The 17,954-nt window shown below is 36.3% G+C and overlaps 3 protein-coding genes across 3 annotated transcripts; 1 reads left to right on the forward strand and 2 right to left on the reverse strand.

Moving 5' to 3' along the window:
- The first annotated feature begins 310 nt into the window (after positions 1 to 310).
- On the forward strand, positions 311 to 9,476 carry LOC121777146 (myosin-12-like). Its single transcript, XM_042174292.1, has 39 exons — positions 311 to 462; positions 543 to 671; positions 987 to 1,130; positions 1,224 to 1,526; positions 1,626 to 1,684; positions 1,768 to 1,927; positions 2,007 to 2,156; positions 2,264 to 2,400; positions 2,488 to 2,634; positions 2,988 to 3,089; positions 3,165 to 3,222; positions 3,321 to 3,422; positions 3,518 to 3,555; positions 3,675 to 3,801; positions 3,881 to 4,051; positions 4,132 to 4,263; positions 4,338 to 4,444; positions 4,517 to 4,577; positions 4,654 to 4,831; positions 4,907 to 5,112; positions 5,263 to 5,382; positions 5,453 to 5,551; positions 5,646 to 5,861; positions 6,100 to 6,239; positions 6,324 to 6,425; positions 6,627 to 6,822; positions 6,890 to 6,985; positions 7,062 to 7,121; positions 7,201 to 7,371; positions 7,442 to 7,597; positions 7,676 to 7,879; positions 7,953 to 8,099; positions 8,172 to 8,242; positions 8,326 to 8,425; positions 8,505 to 8,561; positions 8,643 to 8,699; positions 8,794 to 8,874; positions 8,959 to 9,041; positions 9,112 to 9,476. Exons 1-39 carry the CDS (start codon positions 460 to 462, stop codon positions 9,236 to 9,238), a joined length of 4,797 nt encoding a protein of 1,598 aa, XP_042030226.1. The 5' UTR covers positions 311 to 459; the 3' UTR covers positions 9,239 to 9,476.
- Positions 9,477 to 14,097: 4,621 nt separating this feature from the next.
- Positions 14,098 to 15,832, reverse strand: LOC121776904. Its single transcript, XM_042174054.1, has 4 exons — positions 15,693 to 15,832; positions 14,990 to 15,599; positions 14,612 to 14,914; positions 14,098 to 14,220 (listed from the first exon to the last, which is right to left on the reverse strand). The coding sequence occupies exons 1-4, from the start codon at positions 15,830 to 15,832 to the stop codon at positions 14,098 to 14,100; spliced, it is 1,176 nt and encodes a 391-aa protein (XP_042029988.1).
- Positions 15,833 to 15,838: 6 nt separating this feature from the next.
- Positions 15,839 to 16,630, reverse strand: LOC121776905 (zinc finger MYM-type protein 1-like). Its single transcript, XM_042174055.1, has one exon. It carries the CDS (start codon positions 16,628 to 16,630, stop codon positions 15,839 to 15,841), a length of 792 nt encoding a protein of 263 aa, XP_042029989.1.
- Between the last annotated feature and the right edge of the window lie 1,324 nt (positions 16,631 to 17,954).

Consider the following 17,954-nt stretch of genomic DNA (forward strand, 5'->3'; position numbering starts at 1 on the left):
CAAGCCAACCATTTAAAAGAAAAAGCAATACATAAAAATTGAAAGTTTAGTAGCACCTAGTAACATCATAATTAGCAAGAATGTGACATTTTATTTTACTACACTACATTGTCCACTCACCTCCATGCTACAATCATATCATTCCTGCTGTTGTAACTCTGGTTGGATCTCATTGGCCGGTTTATACAACAGAATTCACGCGCGTTTCACAGGATCAGTACATCTTTTGGGGTGCCATGTCAGCATCCGACGTGGACCAAGAAAATCGGAGTTGACAGAATGTCACTGCATTTTTGCCTTTTGCTTTTGTGTTTGCGTTTTTCACCACCTTCCTTCATTACCCTGCTTTTCCAGTCGGCATTCCTTTTCATTTCCACATTCCTTCAAATACTCTCTCTTCTCTGTAGCTGAAACTTATTCATTGTGTTCAATGCTCAGATAGTCTACTCTTTACTAGAAATGGTAAGCTGATTTTCCGTGATTTTGATTTGATTTCTGCAGTTTTGTGATTAGTAAACTAACCTTCTCATTTGATGATTCAGGGAACTCCAGTAAACATTATTGTTGGATCGCATGTTTGGGCTGAAGATCCTGAAGCTGCCTGGATCGATGGGCAAGTGTTGGAGATTAAAGGATCGGATGCAACCTTACTTACCACAAATGGCAACACTGTGAGTCAATCAATTTTCAATTTCAAGCACCAACACATTTCTACCTGCAAACTGTATCATATTCAATCCAGTTGATTATTGACAGTTTTGCAACCATGCAAATGCAACACATGTATCTTAATCAATAGAGTCATGAAATTCTTATTTACTCAGATTTTGGATGGAGCCAAATTCCATGGTTTTATGTTTTTGAAGGAAAATAAAGCATATATATCAGCAGCAATCACCTTGAAGAAATGTTGTGTAGTTTGAAATTTAGAAGGTGTAGGAATATTTCCAGTATATATATTTGAAAGAATGAATTCATGATTACAGATAGTTGCAGCTATTTCAAGCATATATCCAAAGGATACTGAAGCGCCCCCTTCAGGGGTTGATGATATGACCAAGTTAGCGTACCTCCACGAGCCGGGAGTCTTATACAATCTCGCCTGTCGCTTTTCTCTCAATGAGATATATGTAACTTCTGTCCACCCAATTTGATTAACAAATTTTAACAGAATGCTAGAGAAAACAGAGAAGACTGTGATAACAATCTTGAAAATGGTGCAGACTTACACGGGGAACATTTTGATAGCGGTGAATCCTTTCCGGAGGTTGCCACATCTGTATGATATCCACATGATGCAGCAGTACAAAGGAGCTGCTTTCGGAGAGCTGAGTCCGCATCTCTTTGCCGTTGCAGATACCTGCTACAGGTCGATAATTAATGAACACGGAAGCCAGTCTATATTGGTGAGCGGAGAGAGTGGAGCTGGAAAGACGGAGACAACAAAGATGTTAATGAGATATCTAGCATTCATGGGAGGGAGGTCTGGCACAGAAGGAAGAACAGTAGAGCAACAGGTTTTGGAGGTGAGAAGAGATGTCTCCACCCTTAATTCCTGTCCTCGTTAGCCCTTAGCATTTGAAGATTCACAGAAAATTTATATTTCTAAATTTTTATATTTTCAGTCAAATCCAGTTTTGGAAGCATTTGGCAATGCAAAAACTGTTAAAAATAACAATTCCAGGTAAATGGATGCAAAAAATGTTTTAAGTTCAATTTCAAGTTGTTAAGTTAGAAGAAGTTCACTTGACTGACTGGTGGTACCAGTCGTTTTGGAAAATTTGTCGAAATCCAATTCGATAAGCAGGGAAAGATCTCAGGGGCTGCAGTTCGGACTTATCTCCTAGAAAGATCGCGTGTTTGCCAAGTCTCTGATCCGGAGAGGAACTACCATTGCTTTTACATGCTTTGCGCAGCGCCTCCAGAGGTGACGTGGATTTCATGAATTGATTCTGTATGAGTATGACCACCGTTCCTAGACTGCTAAACCTACCATTTAACTGCAGGAAGTGAAGAGGTACAAGCTTGGAGATCCAAGATCATTTCACTATTTGAATCAAAGTAATTGCTATGAGGTGGCGAATGTAGATGATGCCAGAGAATACCTGGAAACCAGAAATGCCATGGACATAGTTGGAATCAGCCAGGATGAGCAGGTACATCCCTTGACTGGGAAAACGCAGTATTAAGCAGCAGATTTTTCAAGCAGCCTCGATTCACATTCATAATCGACACTCTTGTCTCTTCCTCTATCGTTGAGCAGGAAGCTATATTCCGTGTGGTGGCTGCTATACTCCATTTGGGGAATATAGAGTTTCTCAAGGGGAGTGAAGTAGATTCATCTAAGCTTAAAAATGAAAAGTCACTATATCACCTTCAGACAGCGGCTGAGCTACTACAGTAAGAGATCACTTCAGTTTTGGCACTTGATACAACATTTGACCTTTATAATGTTCTTGAATGTTGCTTCAAATTGCATCGATACAGGTGCAGTGAGAAGGCACTTGAGGACTCTCTTTGCAAGCGCGTCATTGTTACCCCTGATGGGAGCATCACAAAACCACTCGATCCAGCTGCAGCTGTCACAAGCAGGGATGCTTTTGCAAAGACAATATATTCCAGATTATTTGATTGGTGAGTGAGTTCATCAAGTCATCCCCTTGAATCTCACTTTTTACAAGAATCATAGCATTTGAACAAAGAAGATAACAATAGTCTCATAGAGGAGTTACTTGGAATAAGAAGATGAAGTGATGTATTTTAGATAGTTTATATCAATTCAAGGTTTTGTAGCAACAAAGTAAGAGTGACTGCAGAAGATAGCAAGCAACTCAAGGGTTGAAATAGTATTGCACATTGATCTGACCCCAAAGTACAGAAGACAAAAAATTAATTGAATTTTAAGAAATAAAAGACTATCTATGCTGTAGTTGTAGTGAATAAAAGAAAAGTATGCATAACTGCCACTTCTTCTACTATTATGACAGGATCGTGGACAAGATAAACAATTCGATTGGTCAAGATCCGAATGCTAAAAGCATAATTGGAGTCCTAGATATTTATGGGTTTGAGAGCTTTAAGATCAACAGGTATTTACTTCCATTCTGTCTGGACAGAGGTGTCTGCACCTCGAGACTAACTTGTCTGCACTCTGCATATTGAAGTTTTGAGCAGTTGTGTATCAACCTAACGAATGAGAAGTTGCAACAGCACTTCAATCAGGTAAAATGTAGTAGTTCCCTTAATATCTGGACCCTGCACCGTGTATACTTATAATCTCATGGACATATGCTGATTCATTAGACAAACATATATTACAGCATGTTTTCAAGATGGAACAAGAGGAGTATACGAAGGAGGAAATAGACTGGAGCTATGTTGAGTTCGTAGACAATCAAGACGTTTTAGATCTTCTCGAAAAGGTTTGTGTGTGCATGTGTGTCTGTGTGACGACACATGCTAATCTAATTAAATTCATAATTTTAACAACAGTGTTTGGATATTTATTTACCTGCAGAAACCAGGAGGAATAATTGCTCTTCTTGATGAAGCCTGGTAAGCTACTCTAGCCCCTGCCATCTACTGATCATCAAAGGAAAAAATAAATGAAACATCTCTTGCTTTGAAACAAAAGAAGAAAAAGTAAGGTATAACAGAATTTCCCACTCTTGCAGCATGTTTCCAAAGTCAACTCATGAAACTTTCGCGCAGAAGATGTACCAGACTTATAAAGCGCACAAACGATTCAGCAAACCAAAGCTTGCTAGAACCGACTTCACCATAAATCACTATGCTGGTGATGTATGTAAGAAAAAGGACATAGACATTTGTCAGGTCTGGTGAATATAGAATTTCTTAATGTTCTCTTCTGTAATAACAGGTAACCTATCAAGCAGATCAATTTCTCGACAAAAATAAGGATTATGTTATTGCAGAACATCAAGCTCTTTTGAATGATTCCACCTGCTCATTTGTTGCAAATATTTTCCCTTCATTGCCTGATGAAACATCAAAGCAATCCAAGTTTTCCTCCATTGGCACCCGCTTCAAAGTAGGTGAAAATCAGTAAACCGTACAGAAATTTATCATCAGTCAAACACTCATATTTTAGTTACATTGAAAAATTTACAGCAACAATTACAATCATTAATGGAAACCCTGAGCACAACAGAGCCACATTACATCAGATGTGTGAAGCCAAATACAGTTCTGAAACCTGGGATATTTGAGAACTTCAATGTCTTGAACCAGTTAAGATGTGGAGTAAGTCGCTTACTCATTCATGGTACATGTTTTCAAAATCTGAGACGCGTTAAACATATGTGACACTCTGGCAGGGTGTACTAGAGGCCATAAGAATAAGCTGTGCAGGGTATCCAACAAAAAGAACATTTGATGAGTTTATAGACCGGTTTGGAATGCTAGCTCCGGATATTGTGGATGGGTGAGTAACCAATCTTATCCATCACAAAAATGAGATCCAAGGATAATAATTATGTTGATATCTGCATCGCAGGTCAGATGAGAAATTAGCATGTATTGCAATATGTGACAGAATGGGCTTAAAAGGCTATCAGGTAAGAAATCTTACTAGTAATTTAAATCTAATTCTAGGATAAAAATTTAGCATTATTTGCATTTCTTGCACCTTAGATAGGGAAAAGCAAGGTGTTTCTCAGAGCGGGGCAGATGGCTGAATTAGATGCTAGAAGAGCAGAAGTTCTGGCTCATGCTGTCAGGCGCATTCAGAGGCAAATCAGAACTCACCTTACAAGGAAAGAGTTTATAATTCTACGAAAGGCATCCATTAATATCCAGAAACTTTGGAGAGGTATTAGATATGTCATACGCTTTCTCTGACTGTAAATGATTGCCATAACAATACTTTTCTTTATGCTTTACACAGCACGGATCGCGTGTAAGCTTTATGAATACATGAGGAGAGAAGCCGCTTCAATCCGAATACAAAAACATGCACGTACTCATGCAGCAAGAAATTCATACATCAAATTGCAGGAGGCAGCGGTAGTAATTCAAACTGGCTTACGAGCAATGGCAGCACGGAATGAGTTCAGACGCAGAAGACGAAACAAAGGAGCCACAATTATTCAGGTAATACCATTTGAAAGTAAGGCAGATAGGAGACTAATGATATCGGTCTGTATTCTTGATTGGAATAAAAATTGATTAAATTCACCGCCTTTGTGCTTCAATAATACATAACCAGCAATCTAGATATGAAATTTATCTGTCTTTTCGCAGACACAATGGAGAAGTTTCTATGCCCTTTCTGCCTATAAACGTCTCAAGAAAGCCAACCTTTCACTTCAATGCCTATGGCGAGCTAGAATAGCGAGAAAAGAGCTTCGGAAGTTAAGAATGGTTAGTATTACTGCTACAGTCTTACTGCTAATAATTGCATATGCCATAGGCTAATGTAGAGCTAAAACAGGAAGCAAGAGACACAGGAGCCCTCAAGGAAGCAAAGGACAAGCTGGAAAAACGTGTTGACGAGCTAACATGGAGATTAGACATTGAAAAACACCTGCGGGTAAGCTACAAATTCACTCTGTCAATCTTAGTATTAGCTTGTGATGATATGCATCCTTCAATTATACATCATAATAAAATTAATCATGTTGCAGATGGATATTGAAGAAGCTAAGGGCCAGGAAATAGCGAAACTGCAGAATGTTTTACAGGATACGCAAACGCAGCTTCAGGAAGCTCAAGCTGCAATTATTCATGAAAGAGAAGCTGCCAAGATAGCAATTGAACAAGCCCCGCCAGTCATCAAAGAGGTACCGGTTGTTGACAACACGAAAGTGGAGCAATTGACAAATAAAAACCACGAACTAGAGGTACCGTCAAGCAACTATATTATACTACAAAGATAGCATTTTCATTCAATAATGCATGAAGACTTCATTTAGCAAAAAAGTGCTGAAAGGATAAATAGATAACAAAAACTCTACCATGCACTATTCCAGAACATCCCCCGAGGAAAATTCTGGAAAAAATTATTGCCAATATTAGAAAGTAGCAAACCTTATATGTATAGCGTAAGGAGCTGACCTAATGCCGACTGTATATTTGCAGGAAGTGGTCACTGAATTGAAGAAGAAGGTAGAGGAGTTTGAGCAGGCATATTCGAAGGTGGAACTAGAAAGCAATGCCAGATTGAAAGAAGCAGAAGAGGCACAAATGAAAGCAGCACAACTGCAAGAGAGCATCGAAAGGTATTTGATATTTCTATTAATAACATGTAGCCCTATCGGAATTGCTGACTCTGTTATAACTATATCCGTTTTATATCTCAACAGATTAGAATCGAACCTATCTAATCTAGAGTCTGAGAATCAGGTGCTACGTCAGCAGGCTCTGGTTATATCAGCTCAGGAGGGCTTGACTGAGGAAATGGAACTGTAAGAATATAAAAAAGAGACTCTGAACTTACCTTAAAAATTGACACTTTTTTTCCCACAGAGATTCAATATGCAAATTTCAGTCAATCCCAAATAGCTAGTTGACAATAAAACATACCTGAAGCACTTAATGTAGCTGGCCACATAGACGATGTTTATTGATAGAAATCATTGAAGAAATCTAAAAGTGTTTTATATCAGACTGAGGGAGAAGATTAAAGATTTGGAGTCAGAGAGCATGTTGCTTCACAGTCAAAAGGTTGTTGTGCAACAAATACAGAGTTCTGATGTTGTGCAACAAATACAGAGTTCTGATGTTGTGCGACAAATACAGAGTTCTGATGTTGTGCAACAAATACAGAGTACTGATGATGATCAAGTTATCTCAACAGTAAAGGTACAGTAGTAGGTTTGTACTAATTACAGAGTTTGCAATTTTGAAGCGTGGTGGCTTTAAAACGCAGAATTTGGACAATGGATACGAGGACCATAATGGCCTGGACAAGGTGGAACATCAACCAACAACAAAAGTAGAGCAGCAGATAAATGAAATGATTAAGGTTCCATTCAACAAGTACATATACAAATAAGTTTTCTGTTAACAGTGTCAGTAAATAAGTGCATATTCTTGTGTAGGATTCTGAGGTTATTCCCCCTCCTCTCTCTAAACAGAGATCCTTGACGGATAGACAGCAGGTAGTAAAACCACCAGTCGCTAAAATCACCGGAAAAATATGTTTCTGTGAATAATGGGAATTTGCATGTGATATATCAGGAAAATCATGACGCACTGATTAAATGTCTTCTAGAAGACAACCGCTTTGATAAGAATAGGCCAGTTGCTGCCTGCATCGTCTACAGAACACTCATACAATGGAGATCCTTCGAAGCAGATAAAACTAATATATTTGATAGGATTATTCATTCAATCCAATCATCAATTGAGGTAACCGAACAAGAGCATAAATGTTCAACATATAATTGCCAACGATTATTACAAGCAGTTTTATCTGCAGAACCAGGACAGCACAAAGAATCTGGCTTATTGGCTATCAACAACTTCAACTCTTTTGTTTCTTCTGCAAAGAACGATCAAGGCAAGCAACTCATCAGCAGCAGCTTCGAGAAGAAACAGAAGTTCACCCATCTCGTTTTTTGGTAGAATGGCACAGGTAAGCATTGATGCAAATGAGTCATCTGCATAAAATGTCGGTGTGAAGCTATTACATGTTTTAGTGTTCCATTGTCAGGTGCGGTCATCTTCTATGATCATGGGACTATCTAGTGGCTACAGTGGAATGGAGGGCAACCCCATCAACAAATCAAGGATTGAAGCAAAATACCCGGCTTTGCTGTTTAAGCAACATCTCACAGCATGTGTCGAGAAAATATATGGGATGATTCGCGATGGCTTAAAGAAAGAGATCAGTCCATTTCTTAATTTGTGTATACAAGTAAGTACTTGTCAATTGTGGAAGATTATTAACAAATGTTTTTTATGAATCTCAAAATTTATGGTATAAACAGGCACCAAGAGTTGCGAGGATCAGACCGGTAAAAGGGTCCTCTAAAACCATCCATTCACATAACATGAAACAACAGAGCTCTAGCTTACACTGGCAAACCATCGTCCATTGCTTTGATCATACCATGAAAATACTGTCTGAAAATTATGTAAGTAGAAACATCTTAATCCTCAAATGATTTTGTAAAACATGTTAATGATGGCAAGAGAATCTTTGTTAGGTTCCACCAACCATCACAAGGAAGATTTTCAGCCAAGTATTCTCATTCATAAATGTTCAACTTTTCAATAGGTGAGAAATCATTACTACTTCCAAATTTGCACCCCAGCAACAATGTTAATGTCCTAATAGGGTAATACTGCTTATATTGTCAGCTTACTGCTACGCCGTGAATGCTGTTCATTTAGCAACGGTGAATATGTTAAGGCAGGTTTACAAGAACTGGAGAACTGGTGTGTGAAAGCAACGCCTGAGGTAAATGCTTACTCACATAAAAACTTATAGATGATTCAGGAAGGTCAATTTTCCTTACATATCTTACATCTTTATGCAGTATGCTGGATCCTCGTGGGACGAACTGCAGCACATAAGACAAGCTATAGCTTTTCTGGTATAGCAAATCCAGTTCAGCTTACATTATATTTTAAAGAATCACCACTGATCATGTGATAAATCTCTTTACCTTTCACAGGTCCTGCACCAGAAAACTCACAAGTCCTTGGATGAGATCACGAGTGAACTCTGCCCGGTAAACTTGACCTTATGTTGTACTTGTTTCCTTACTCAAAATCATGAACACAACTTAGTCATAACATCGATCTACTCTACATTGGTTTGATCAGGTATTGAGCATTGCACAAATATATAGAATCGGAACCATGTTCTGGGATGATAAATATGGAACCCAAGGATTATCTACCGAGGTAATGGCTCTTCATATATGCCTTATTTATGTCAATTTTATCAGAATTTGGCTTCATGCAAAGCTTGCAATTATTTGAATTTAGGTGATTGCAAAGATGAAAACTCTGACAGTAGAAGATTCAATTAGCACACCAAACAATACATTCTTGCTGGATGTAGATTCAAGGTATTCAAAGTTTAAAGCATAAAACTCAAGAAACAGCAGGCACTAACACACGTATTTATTCGAATTGCAGCATACCTTTCTCCATTGATGAGATATCACAGTCGTTCCAGGATATCAATGTATCAGATGTCAATCCGCCGCCTCTTCTTCGTCAAAGATCAGACTTCCATTTTCTGTTGCAGATAACAGAATCATAATTCTGCACAATCGCCAATTTTGATTTGATTCAGCATATAGATATGATGAATATACACTGTTTTTTCCCCTTTTGAGTGGTGAGGGAGTGAGTGTGAGTGTGAGCGTGAGCGTTCAAAATGTAAATCCCCTTCTTTTCATTCTGTCATTAATTTCTGTGTTTTGATTCACAACATTCATACAATTATTATTTGTGTAAACATTAGCGCATGAAATCCTCTAAATCAACCAATTGAACAACGCAGCCATTATCATTTTTGCATGTCAATTACAGCATCTTGCATAACATATTAACAATGAACCAACTAATGTAGTAGCACATTATTTTGTCTGAGTCTGTAACTTTTTCATTCGCTGTTCATGCACAAAAAAAAATGATGTAGCACATTAAGGGGTCCATTATGTTAGGATTTCTTCTGTGTACGACAAGGATGTGTGTGTAAACCGGGCCGGATCTAAGAATTGATACGAGGAAGGGGTAAATATAGTAATAAGAAATTCAAATAAATTTATAAATTAGAAGAAAAATATTTAAGGAGTGGCATTTGCCCCACCATTCCTCCATGTGGCTCCGGCCTCCGCCCATGTGTGTATAAAGTATGTTGTAGATTTTGATAAAGTTCTGATGCATGGTGTCGGATAAGTCTGCTGCAGAGGATCCTTTTGATGTTTCCCGTTGAAATTGCTTATGTATAATGATGATATGTACAAATTGGAAGGGAAGATGAGTGGTTTTGGCGGTGCCAAGTTTTGTATGAATTTCTCTTAGGGACAAAAGGTGATTCGCTCACCCCAGGCGCCCCCATAACCCGGCCCGACATCGCTATGGAGGGGTTCAAACACGGTACCTCAGCGGCCCATTAGGTGGGAGGAACTTACACTGGTAACCAGCACACAAGGAGCCACCACAGTGGTGAAACTCCCACACTGCGGCTGCCAGCATTCGATCCTGTCTGCTTAGGGACAATCTACCACCCAGGAACCAACTGAGTTAAGCCCGTGCGGGCTTTGTATGAATTTCTCTATTTATATGGGTTGAAATGGATGGTTGATGATTTGATTTATTTGTATTGTAGTACCATGTTAATGTAGTATTGATTTAATCTGTGTATGTTTTAGTAGGTTTATAATTTATGGTATAAATTATACTCCTTCCGTCTGCCAATAAATGTCTCATTTCACTTTTACAATATTTAGTAAGTGTACTCCTCATTCAACTAACTCATTCCACTCATATTTTATATAAAAGTAGGACCCACATTCCACTAATTTTTTCTATCCAATTTTTTTTACAAAGTCAAACAATTTTTTAAAACTTGAGCCGGTCAAATCTGGGACATTTATTCATGGACGGAGGGAGTATATGTGTACAATATCGGCTCATTTGCTAGTATTTATTATTTTGCTAAAAGTTTGTTAATTTGTGGTTGCCCATTATGTAGTTTTAAAATTATACTCCCTCTGTTTTATAAAAATATGGGCATATGATATGGTACGAGAATTAAGATAAACTGGTAATGTAAGAGAGATGAGAAGAAATATAGTTAAAATAGTGTTAGTGGATAGTGAGATCCCATTATTATAAGTGTTCTAATTGTGGTATAAGTTGTAAATAACTTGATGTATATAAGTAATAAATTGAAATAATTTTACATAAATGAAAATACTCAGATTTTTATGGGACAATATGATAACAAAGTCCCACCCTTGCTTAAAAAATTGAGAACAAAATGAGAAGTGGAAAAAGTAATCATCTTCTTCCCTAACTTTTTGGGGTAGCGCAACAACTCAGCTGTAAATATTTTGGATTCGGTGCCGATACGCGGGGGCGCCCCACTTGAAAGATGGCTTGGCTGCTGGTATCCCTTTCCCTAATTGTTGAACATTGTCATTCCATATTTGCCCAGACCTCTATTGCCTTCATCCATGTCTAGTAGAAAATAAATTACTCCTATATTTTTATAAGTATTCTATAAACTAAAATAGTGTACATATTAATTTGTAAATTAATACCATCACTTCTACTAAAAAATAAATCACTCCTATATTTTTACAAGTATTCTATAAACTAAAATAGTGTACATATTAATTTGTAAATTAATACTATCACTTTAATACACTATATTTTTTTTTTCTTGAGACTGAATTATTCTACTAGTTTTAACACCCGTGCTATGCACGAGACATAAAAGTTTCAAATTATAAATACAAAATATATGAATATATAAAACCATAAACCATGTATATCTTCACCCAACTATTAGATTAGTACGCACAAAAATAAAATGCATATACAAAAGGCACAAATACACACAAAGTGACAAATGACAAAAAACACTACACAAACATCAAAATTTAATAGACGTTTTGATTTATGAGAAATATATAACAAAGACACATTCAATAAAAACACGTGTAAGATGGGGAGATCCTCTGATGTGTTATACTATAACATAGCGGGGGTTGCTATAGTTAAACGTAACCACTATCATATGAAAAGCAGTAGGATGGTAGAATTTTAAACACGTAGTACTCTAATTCTATTTCTCTCATTGTTTTTTCCCTATTTCTTTCTTTAATTAAATATCCGGTGGGCCAATGCAATTTTTTTACATGGAATAGCCTTACTACCAATAAACTTGTAGAGCTTAATAGAAATAAAAAAAAATGAAAACAAATTAGAGAAGGTATTGCTTCTTATTGAATGGTTGTAGAGTTTGATCTTTAAAAGAATTTAGAATCATAGCATAAAGTATCTAAATTGACCAAATGCACATAGTAATAGTTTTTTTTAATTTAAACTGAAAATATTGAATGGCTTGGTTGATAGTATGAGATAGTAGTAGTTTTTTTTTCAAACTTTTTGAAAAAAGTTTCGAATATTGCAACGATGAGAATCGTGAGCAACATTGAAATTTATATTTCATACTAATCCAACTGAATAACTCAAAATATTGAAATTTAAAAACAATAATCAAACTTTCTGTCTGATATATGCTAATTTAAAACTTTTTTACAAATTTAAAATATTAGTGAAACATTTTGTATGAATGGTGTAATCACCCCTCAGTATAGACTAAAACCTTTAATCATTCGTGGCCTCGTTACTCTTGAAATTGCAACACACAATTGTCAATGACTAAAAAATGTCTTTTAAGAAATAGGCCAACATGAGCAAACCAATACAAAAATAAATGTTTTTTCACAATTAATATATTCGTTTGTGCCAAATTTAAATTCAATACAGGAAAATATACCTAAACATGAAAAAATAAACTAAGAAAAATTAAAAAATACTTGAAAATTTTATCGTCCCTCTTGAGTTGAAGTAACACCAAATTTACGATCTAATATAAAGAAAATAATGTATAGTATGCGTTTGTATTAATAAAAATGTTAAGTGTGATGCAATATTGTTCTTGGTTTGATATTGATATTAATTTAGTTTTGCTTTTTTATCATTATTATTTGGTATTTTATTAATTATTATTTGGTTTAGCCAAAATTTATTTCAATATGTGATAATATAGTTACATATTCCAATATTTTGAAAAATCTAAAAGGAGAAATATGAGTAATCAAAGTTAACTCAATTCTAACTATATACTATGAATTTAATTACTTAGTAAAAAAGACTTCAAAATTTTGTTTTCCCTCTTGAGTAGAAGTAACATCAAGTATACGATCTAACATCACGAAACTAACACATAACATGTGTTCTTATTAATAAAAATGTTCTCGTGATGCAATATTGTTCTTTGTTTAATAATAACATTAATTTAACTTCACTTTTTATAATTATGTTGGTTTAGCCAAATTTAAATTTAATATATACATATTTCAAAATTTTAAAAATTCTAAAAGATAGAAATATAAGTAAATCAAAGTCAACTCAATTCTAAATTTATATATAGACTTAATTATTTATTAAGAAAATTATTTAAAAAATATATATTATACAAAGTCCAATAAATAAAAAATGCAAATTAAAAATTATATTTAATCAAGAAAGATGTACTATAAATTGTAATCGAAACTAACACATAGCATGTGTTCGTATTAATAAAAATGTTCTTGTGATGCAATATTGTTCTTTGTTTAATAATAACATTAATTTAACTTCACTTTTTATAACTATTTTTGGTTTAGCCAAATTTATATTTAATATATACATATTTCAAAATTTTGGAAAGTCTAAAAGATAGAAATATAAATAAATCAAAGTTAACTTAATTCTAACTATATATAAACTTAATTATTTATTAAAAAAATTATTTAAAAATATATATTATAGAAAGTTCAATAAATAAAAAATGCAAATTAAAAACTGTATTTAATCAAGAAAGATGTACTATAAATTGATTACATAGTTTTATAAGAAGTACTAAAAGCCTACAAAATATTAAACAAAAATTTCAAACAATATACAATAAATTAATAATATTCTAAAACCCTAATGCAACATGCGACTCCTCCATCTCTCTCAAGTTTCTCTCTCCCTCCCTCATTCCTTCCTCCTCCTCCTTAACCGGCGGCGGAAATCATCTCCCCGGCCAGAGCACCGCTCCTTCTTCCTCGCCGCTCTCCTTTCACACAGCCTCGCCGCTCGTCCCGCCTGTCGCGCCGCCTTACCCTCCGCGTCGTCGCGCAATCCTCCCTCGCGGCGCTGCTCTGCCTTACTTGCCATGGTCGCCGCCTTTCTCTCCTTCTCGCGGTTCCACCTCTTGGCCACCGGCTTGTGGACTCCTCCACGCCACTCAACCACCGTCGCCGGTCACCAACCCCTCTCTCTCGTAACTCTCAGGTATCGGGCTTGGCGGCGTGCGAGTCCAGCCGCCACCGCCGTCGGCTCTCATTCTCCTTATTCCACTTCCGCCGCCGTCGACCCTCCTGAACACCGCCGCCGCAGTAACCCATCCTGCACAGCAGCAGTGTCGCCGCTTCCCTTCATCTCCGGCATCTCTCTCGTCGCCTCACCCGCCGGCTGTTGCAGGATTCCAAGCAGAACCAAACCTATACTGCAATCTCAAAATTAGTCCCCAAAATGAAGATTCTAGTCCATCTATTTAAAAGTGTTTCAAATCTTCTTCAAGAGGTTTGCATTTGGTTGGACTATTTGAGAAGCCACTATTGCTCCATAGGAGCTACCTTTTTTCTATCCAATGGTTGTCAGTTCTCAAAATGACCAAAAGGGCAAACAAAATAGCTTCACAATTTCTCGCCAAAAGGGCAAAAAAGTCTTTTTATTAAACTGGCACTTTAGATTATGATAGATTTCATCTCCAATTTCTCCTTTCGCAGTTACAACTATTTATAGTACTCAAAGTAACCCATGCCTATAATATTTTAGCTCCCAATTTTATCAATCGATAAACCAATTGAAAAATCTTATCTTTCATCGTTTCAACCATCTTCTTTGAAAGAGTTCCCAAATCTTCAACCTCTGAAAAACGTGTATCTCTTCTTACATCACTCATGAAACTTTGAAGTTGTTTAGTTAACAAGTTAAGCTCCATGGATGAAACGTCTTCCGGATAAAGGGTGGCAAGATGAACAAGTTTATCGACATTGAAATTGGAGAAATGATTTCTTGGATCAAGACATGCCATACACTCGAGTAGGTCTGTGCTGGACTCAGAAAAACGATTCCTCATTTCTTGACTAATTAAATCAACAACCTGATTGTGAAAAAATTTATGTTAGGAGTTAATATCAAAGTTTAAATAAACAAGAATATTAGTTATCAAAAATACCTGATAAAAAATTTCAACACGATAATAATGATAGTTTGTAATACTTTGTCCATCATTCTTCATACGAATTCTTCTTGGAACAATTTTATCCATGTTAGGAACATCAATTTCATTAGTCCGGCAAAATGCTTCCACTTCTTGCAAGAAATCATCCCATCCAGATTCTCGAAATGCTTGCAAGTCCTCTTTCACAATCACTATCAAATTTATTGCATTCAAAATATTTTGATCTCTGTATTGCAGCGCACAAGATAGTGGATCAATCATACCCAACAAATGTTTCATCAATATCATGAGAAACACAAAATCAAAGCTTTCCATTTTTTGAAGCAACCCTTTAGATTTGCCACTTGTTTCTTGATCAACCCCATCTTCGAATACAGTTTCAAGTACTATGACTATCGAGGGCCACATAGATGCAAGACGTATTAAAGTAAGATAATGAGATCCCCATCGAGTGTCACCCGGTCTAAGCAAAGAAGTTTCTTGATTTAGACCTTTACCTGAAGTGATTTCCCCTTTCTCAATCTTTTCAACCATTCTTTCATATTCAATTTGTCGGAGTTTATCTGCCCTTTTGCAAGAAGATCCACATACTGTAACAATCGGGCTAACATATCCGAAAAAATCATAAACATGTCGATTTGCCTTACATACCGCCACACATACCAATTGAAGCTGATGGGCAAAACAATGGACATACCATGCCGATGGATTTTCTTTTAAAATAAGTGCTTTAAGTCCATTAAATTCACCCCTCATATTTGAAGCCCCATCATATCCCTGACCCCTCAATCTTGACAAAGATAATTCCATCTTAGAAAATACAAAATCAATTGCCATTTTCAATCATCTTGATGAAGTCTCTTTAACATGAACTAAGGCTAAAAATCTTTCTATTATCTCTCCATTTTTATTCACGTATCTAATAACAATAGCCATTTGCTCCTTCACCGAGCAATCTCGAGACTCATCAACCATTATGGAAAATAATCCATCACCAAGTTCCTTCATTATTTCAAGTGTAGTTTCAACTGCACACGCATTAACGATATCTTTTTGAACTGATGGAACAATCATTTGATTATTTCCGGGAGCATTATTCAATACAACTTGACCAACTTCATCATTCTTTAAACTATACCAATATAATAACTCCAGAAAGTTGCCCCTATTTGAAGAAGTTGATGTCTTATCATGTCCTCTAAAAGCCAAACCTTGATTCAAAAGGAATCGAATAACATCAAGAGTTGCAGTCAAACGAATCCTATATTCCTTTTCTTGTTTTGAACCAACTCTACTAATGATATAAGGCACACTCTGCTTTTGATTTACAAAATTTTCATATTCAATTCTAGCTTTGTGGTGTGCACTACCCGTTGATCCAACATGAGCTCTAAATCTTTCATTAGCCTTCTTCCAATTAGAGAAACCACCACTAACAAATGTTTCATCTCTTGGAGCTAAATAACCACGCTTGAAAAGAAAACACCAAAAACAATACGCAGCATATGTTGTCGTACTATATTCAAGCCAAATATAATCTTTATACCAAACATCCCTAAAACCTCTCTTATATTTCCCATATGTTTTTTTTTGGAAAGTCATGGCCTTTTGGTTGGCAAGGACCTTTGGCAACATATTCTCTACGAATTCGATCACGAATATTCACATCAAAACTATCTATAGGGTCTCATAATCCGGGGTCGGCTATGATTTTCTCTTTATCAATTTCAATCTCGTCCGGATTATTTTCAACTACCACATGATTTTCCAATTGTTGTGGTTCTTGCTCAACATTAGCACTTGAAGAACCCGATAGAAACTCGAGGTCTTTTCTTTAGAAATTTATCCATTAACAAATTTAAAATTTATATTTAATCAATTATCATATACTATGAAACTTTCTAATCTAATCTCGGACAAGGTATACAAAATCAATGAATAATTATTGATCAATTTTATAGCACTATAATGTGAATTGTAAAAACAGAACAAAAAAACAAATAATAGTACCAACTTAAACTTGAATGATAATTTTAAATACCTCAATAATAGTACCAATTGCTAAGGATTTCCTTCGAAATTCTTTTCGTAGCACAAGCCCTAAAGTCTCTCTTCTATATAAATTTTGCGCAGAGAATGAAAATGTATTCTTTTCTCTGTTATAAAATTCGCCCCTCTGTACCGAAAATCAGCAGTCCTTCGCATTCTCTTTATTTAAATAGGTTTATTGGAAATTGGGTTTATTTAATTAAGGTCTGTTCAGTTTCCCTTTTAGCCAATATTCAGATTTGTACCAACACTAGAAATGAGGCATCATGGCCCACCATATGAAGAATATTATATGGGGTTCACTTATCAGGAAATAACTCCAGATTTGGTGAATTAAATAATTTATTTAACAAATACAGATTACTAACTGACCAAATTAACCTCGCCTAAAAAATGCAGAAGCAAATGAAAAAGAGGGGGAATTTGAAAAATTCGGGGGTAAAACTGTAATCTTCATTACATTTCTGGATTGGTGGGCCAGACAGATTTCAAAAACCAGCTCTTCACCAAGATTTTTTTTTCGCTGTTTCTGTACTGAATAGTGCGGGCCCAAGCCATCTCTAGGGCCACACACAATTGAGTGAATGAAAGTGAACACTGGATTAACCTCATAAATGAGCCTATTTCTTGGCATATCTAATAAACTGAACAGGCCCTTAGAGTAATGATTATACCAAGTCCAGCCAATTTGTAAAGCCCAATTACTAAAAGATTGGAAATTTGGAACAACATCTTCTTCTCCGCAGGGGGCGGCGACTGGTTTGCTGCTGGGGCAGAACTTCGCGCGGCGTGGGGTCGGCGGCTGGGGAAGGGTATTATTCGACTATTCTCCGGGAACAGCGGTGGACCCCCCCGACCCCACCTAGATCCGCCGATGCTACTGGGCCTAAGGGGAAGGATAGTTGGCTTG

Source organism: Salvia splendens, chromosome 18 (assembly GCF_004379255.2).
Source record: "Salvia splendens isolate huo1 chromosome 18, SspV2, whole genome shotgun sequence".
Lineage (NCBI taxonomy): Eukaryota > Viridiplantae > Streptophyta > Magnoliopsida > Lamiales > Lamiaceae > Salvia > Salvia splendens.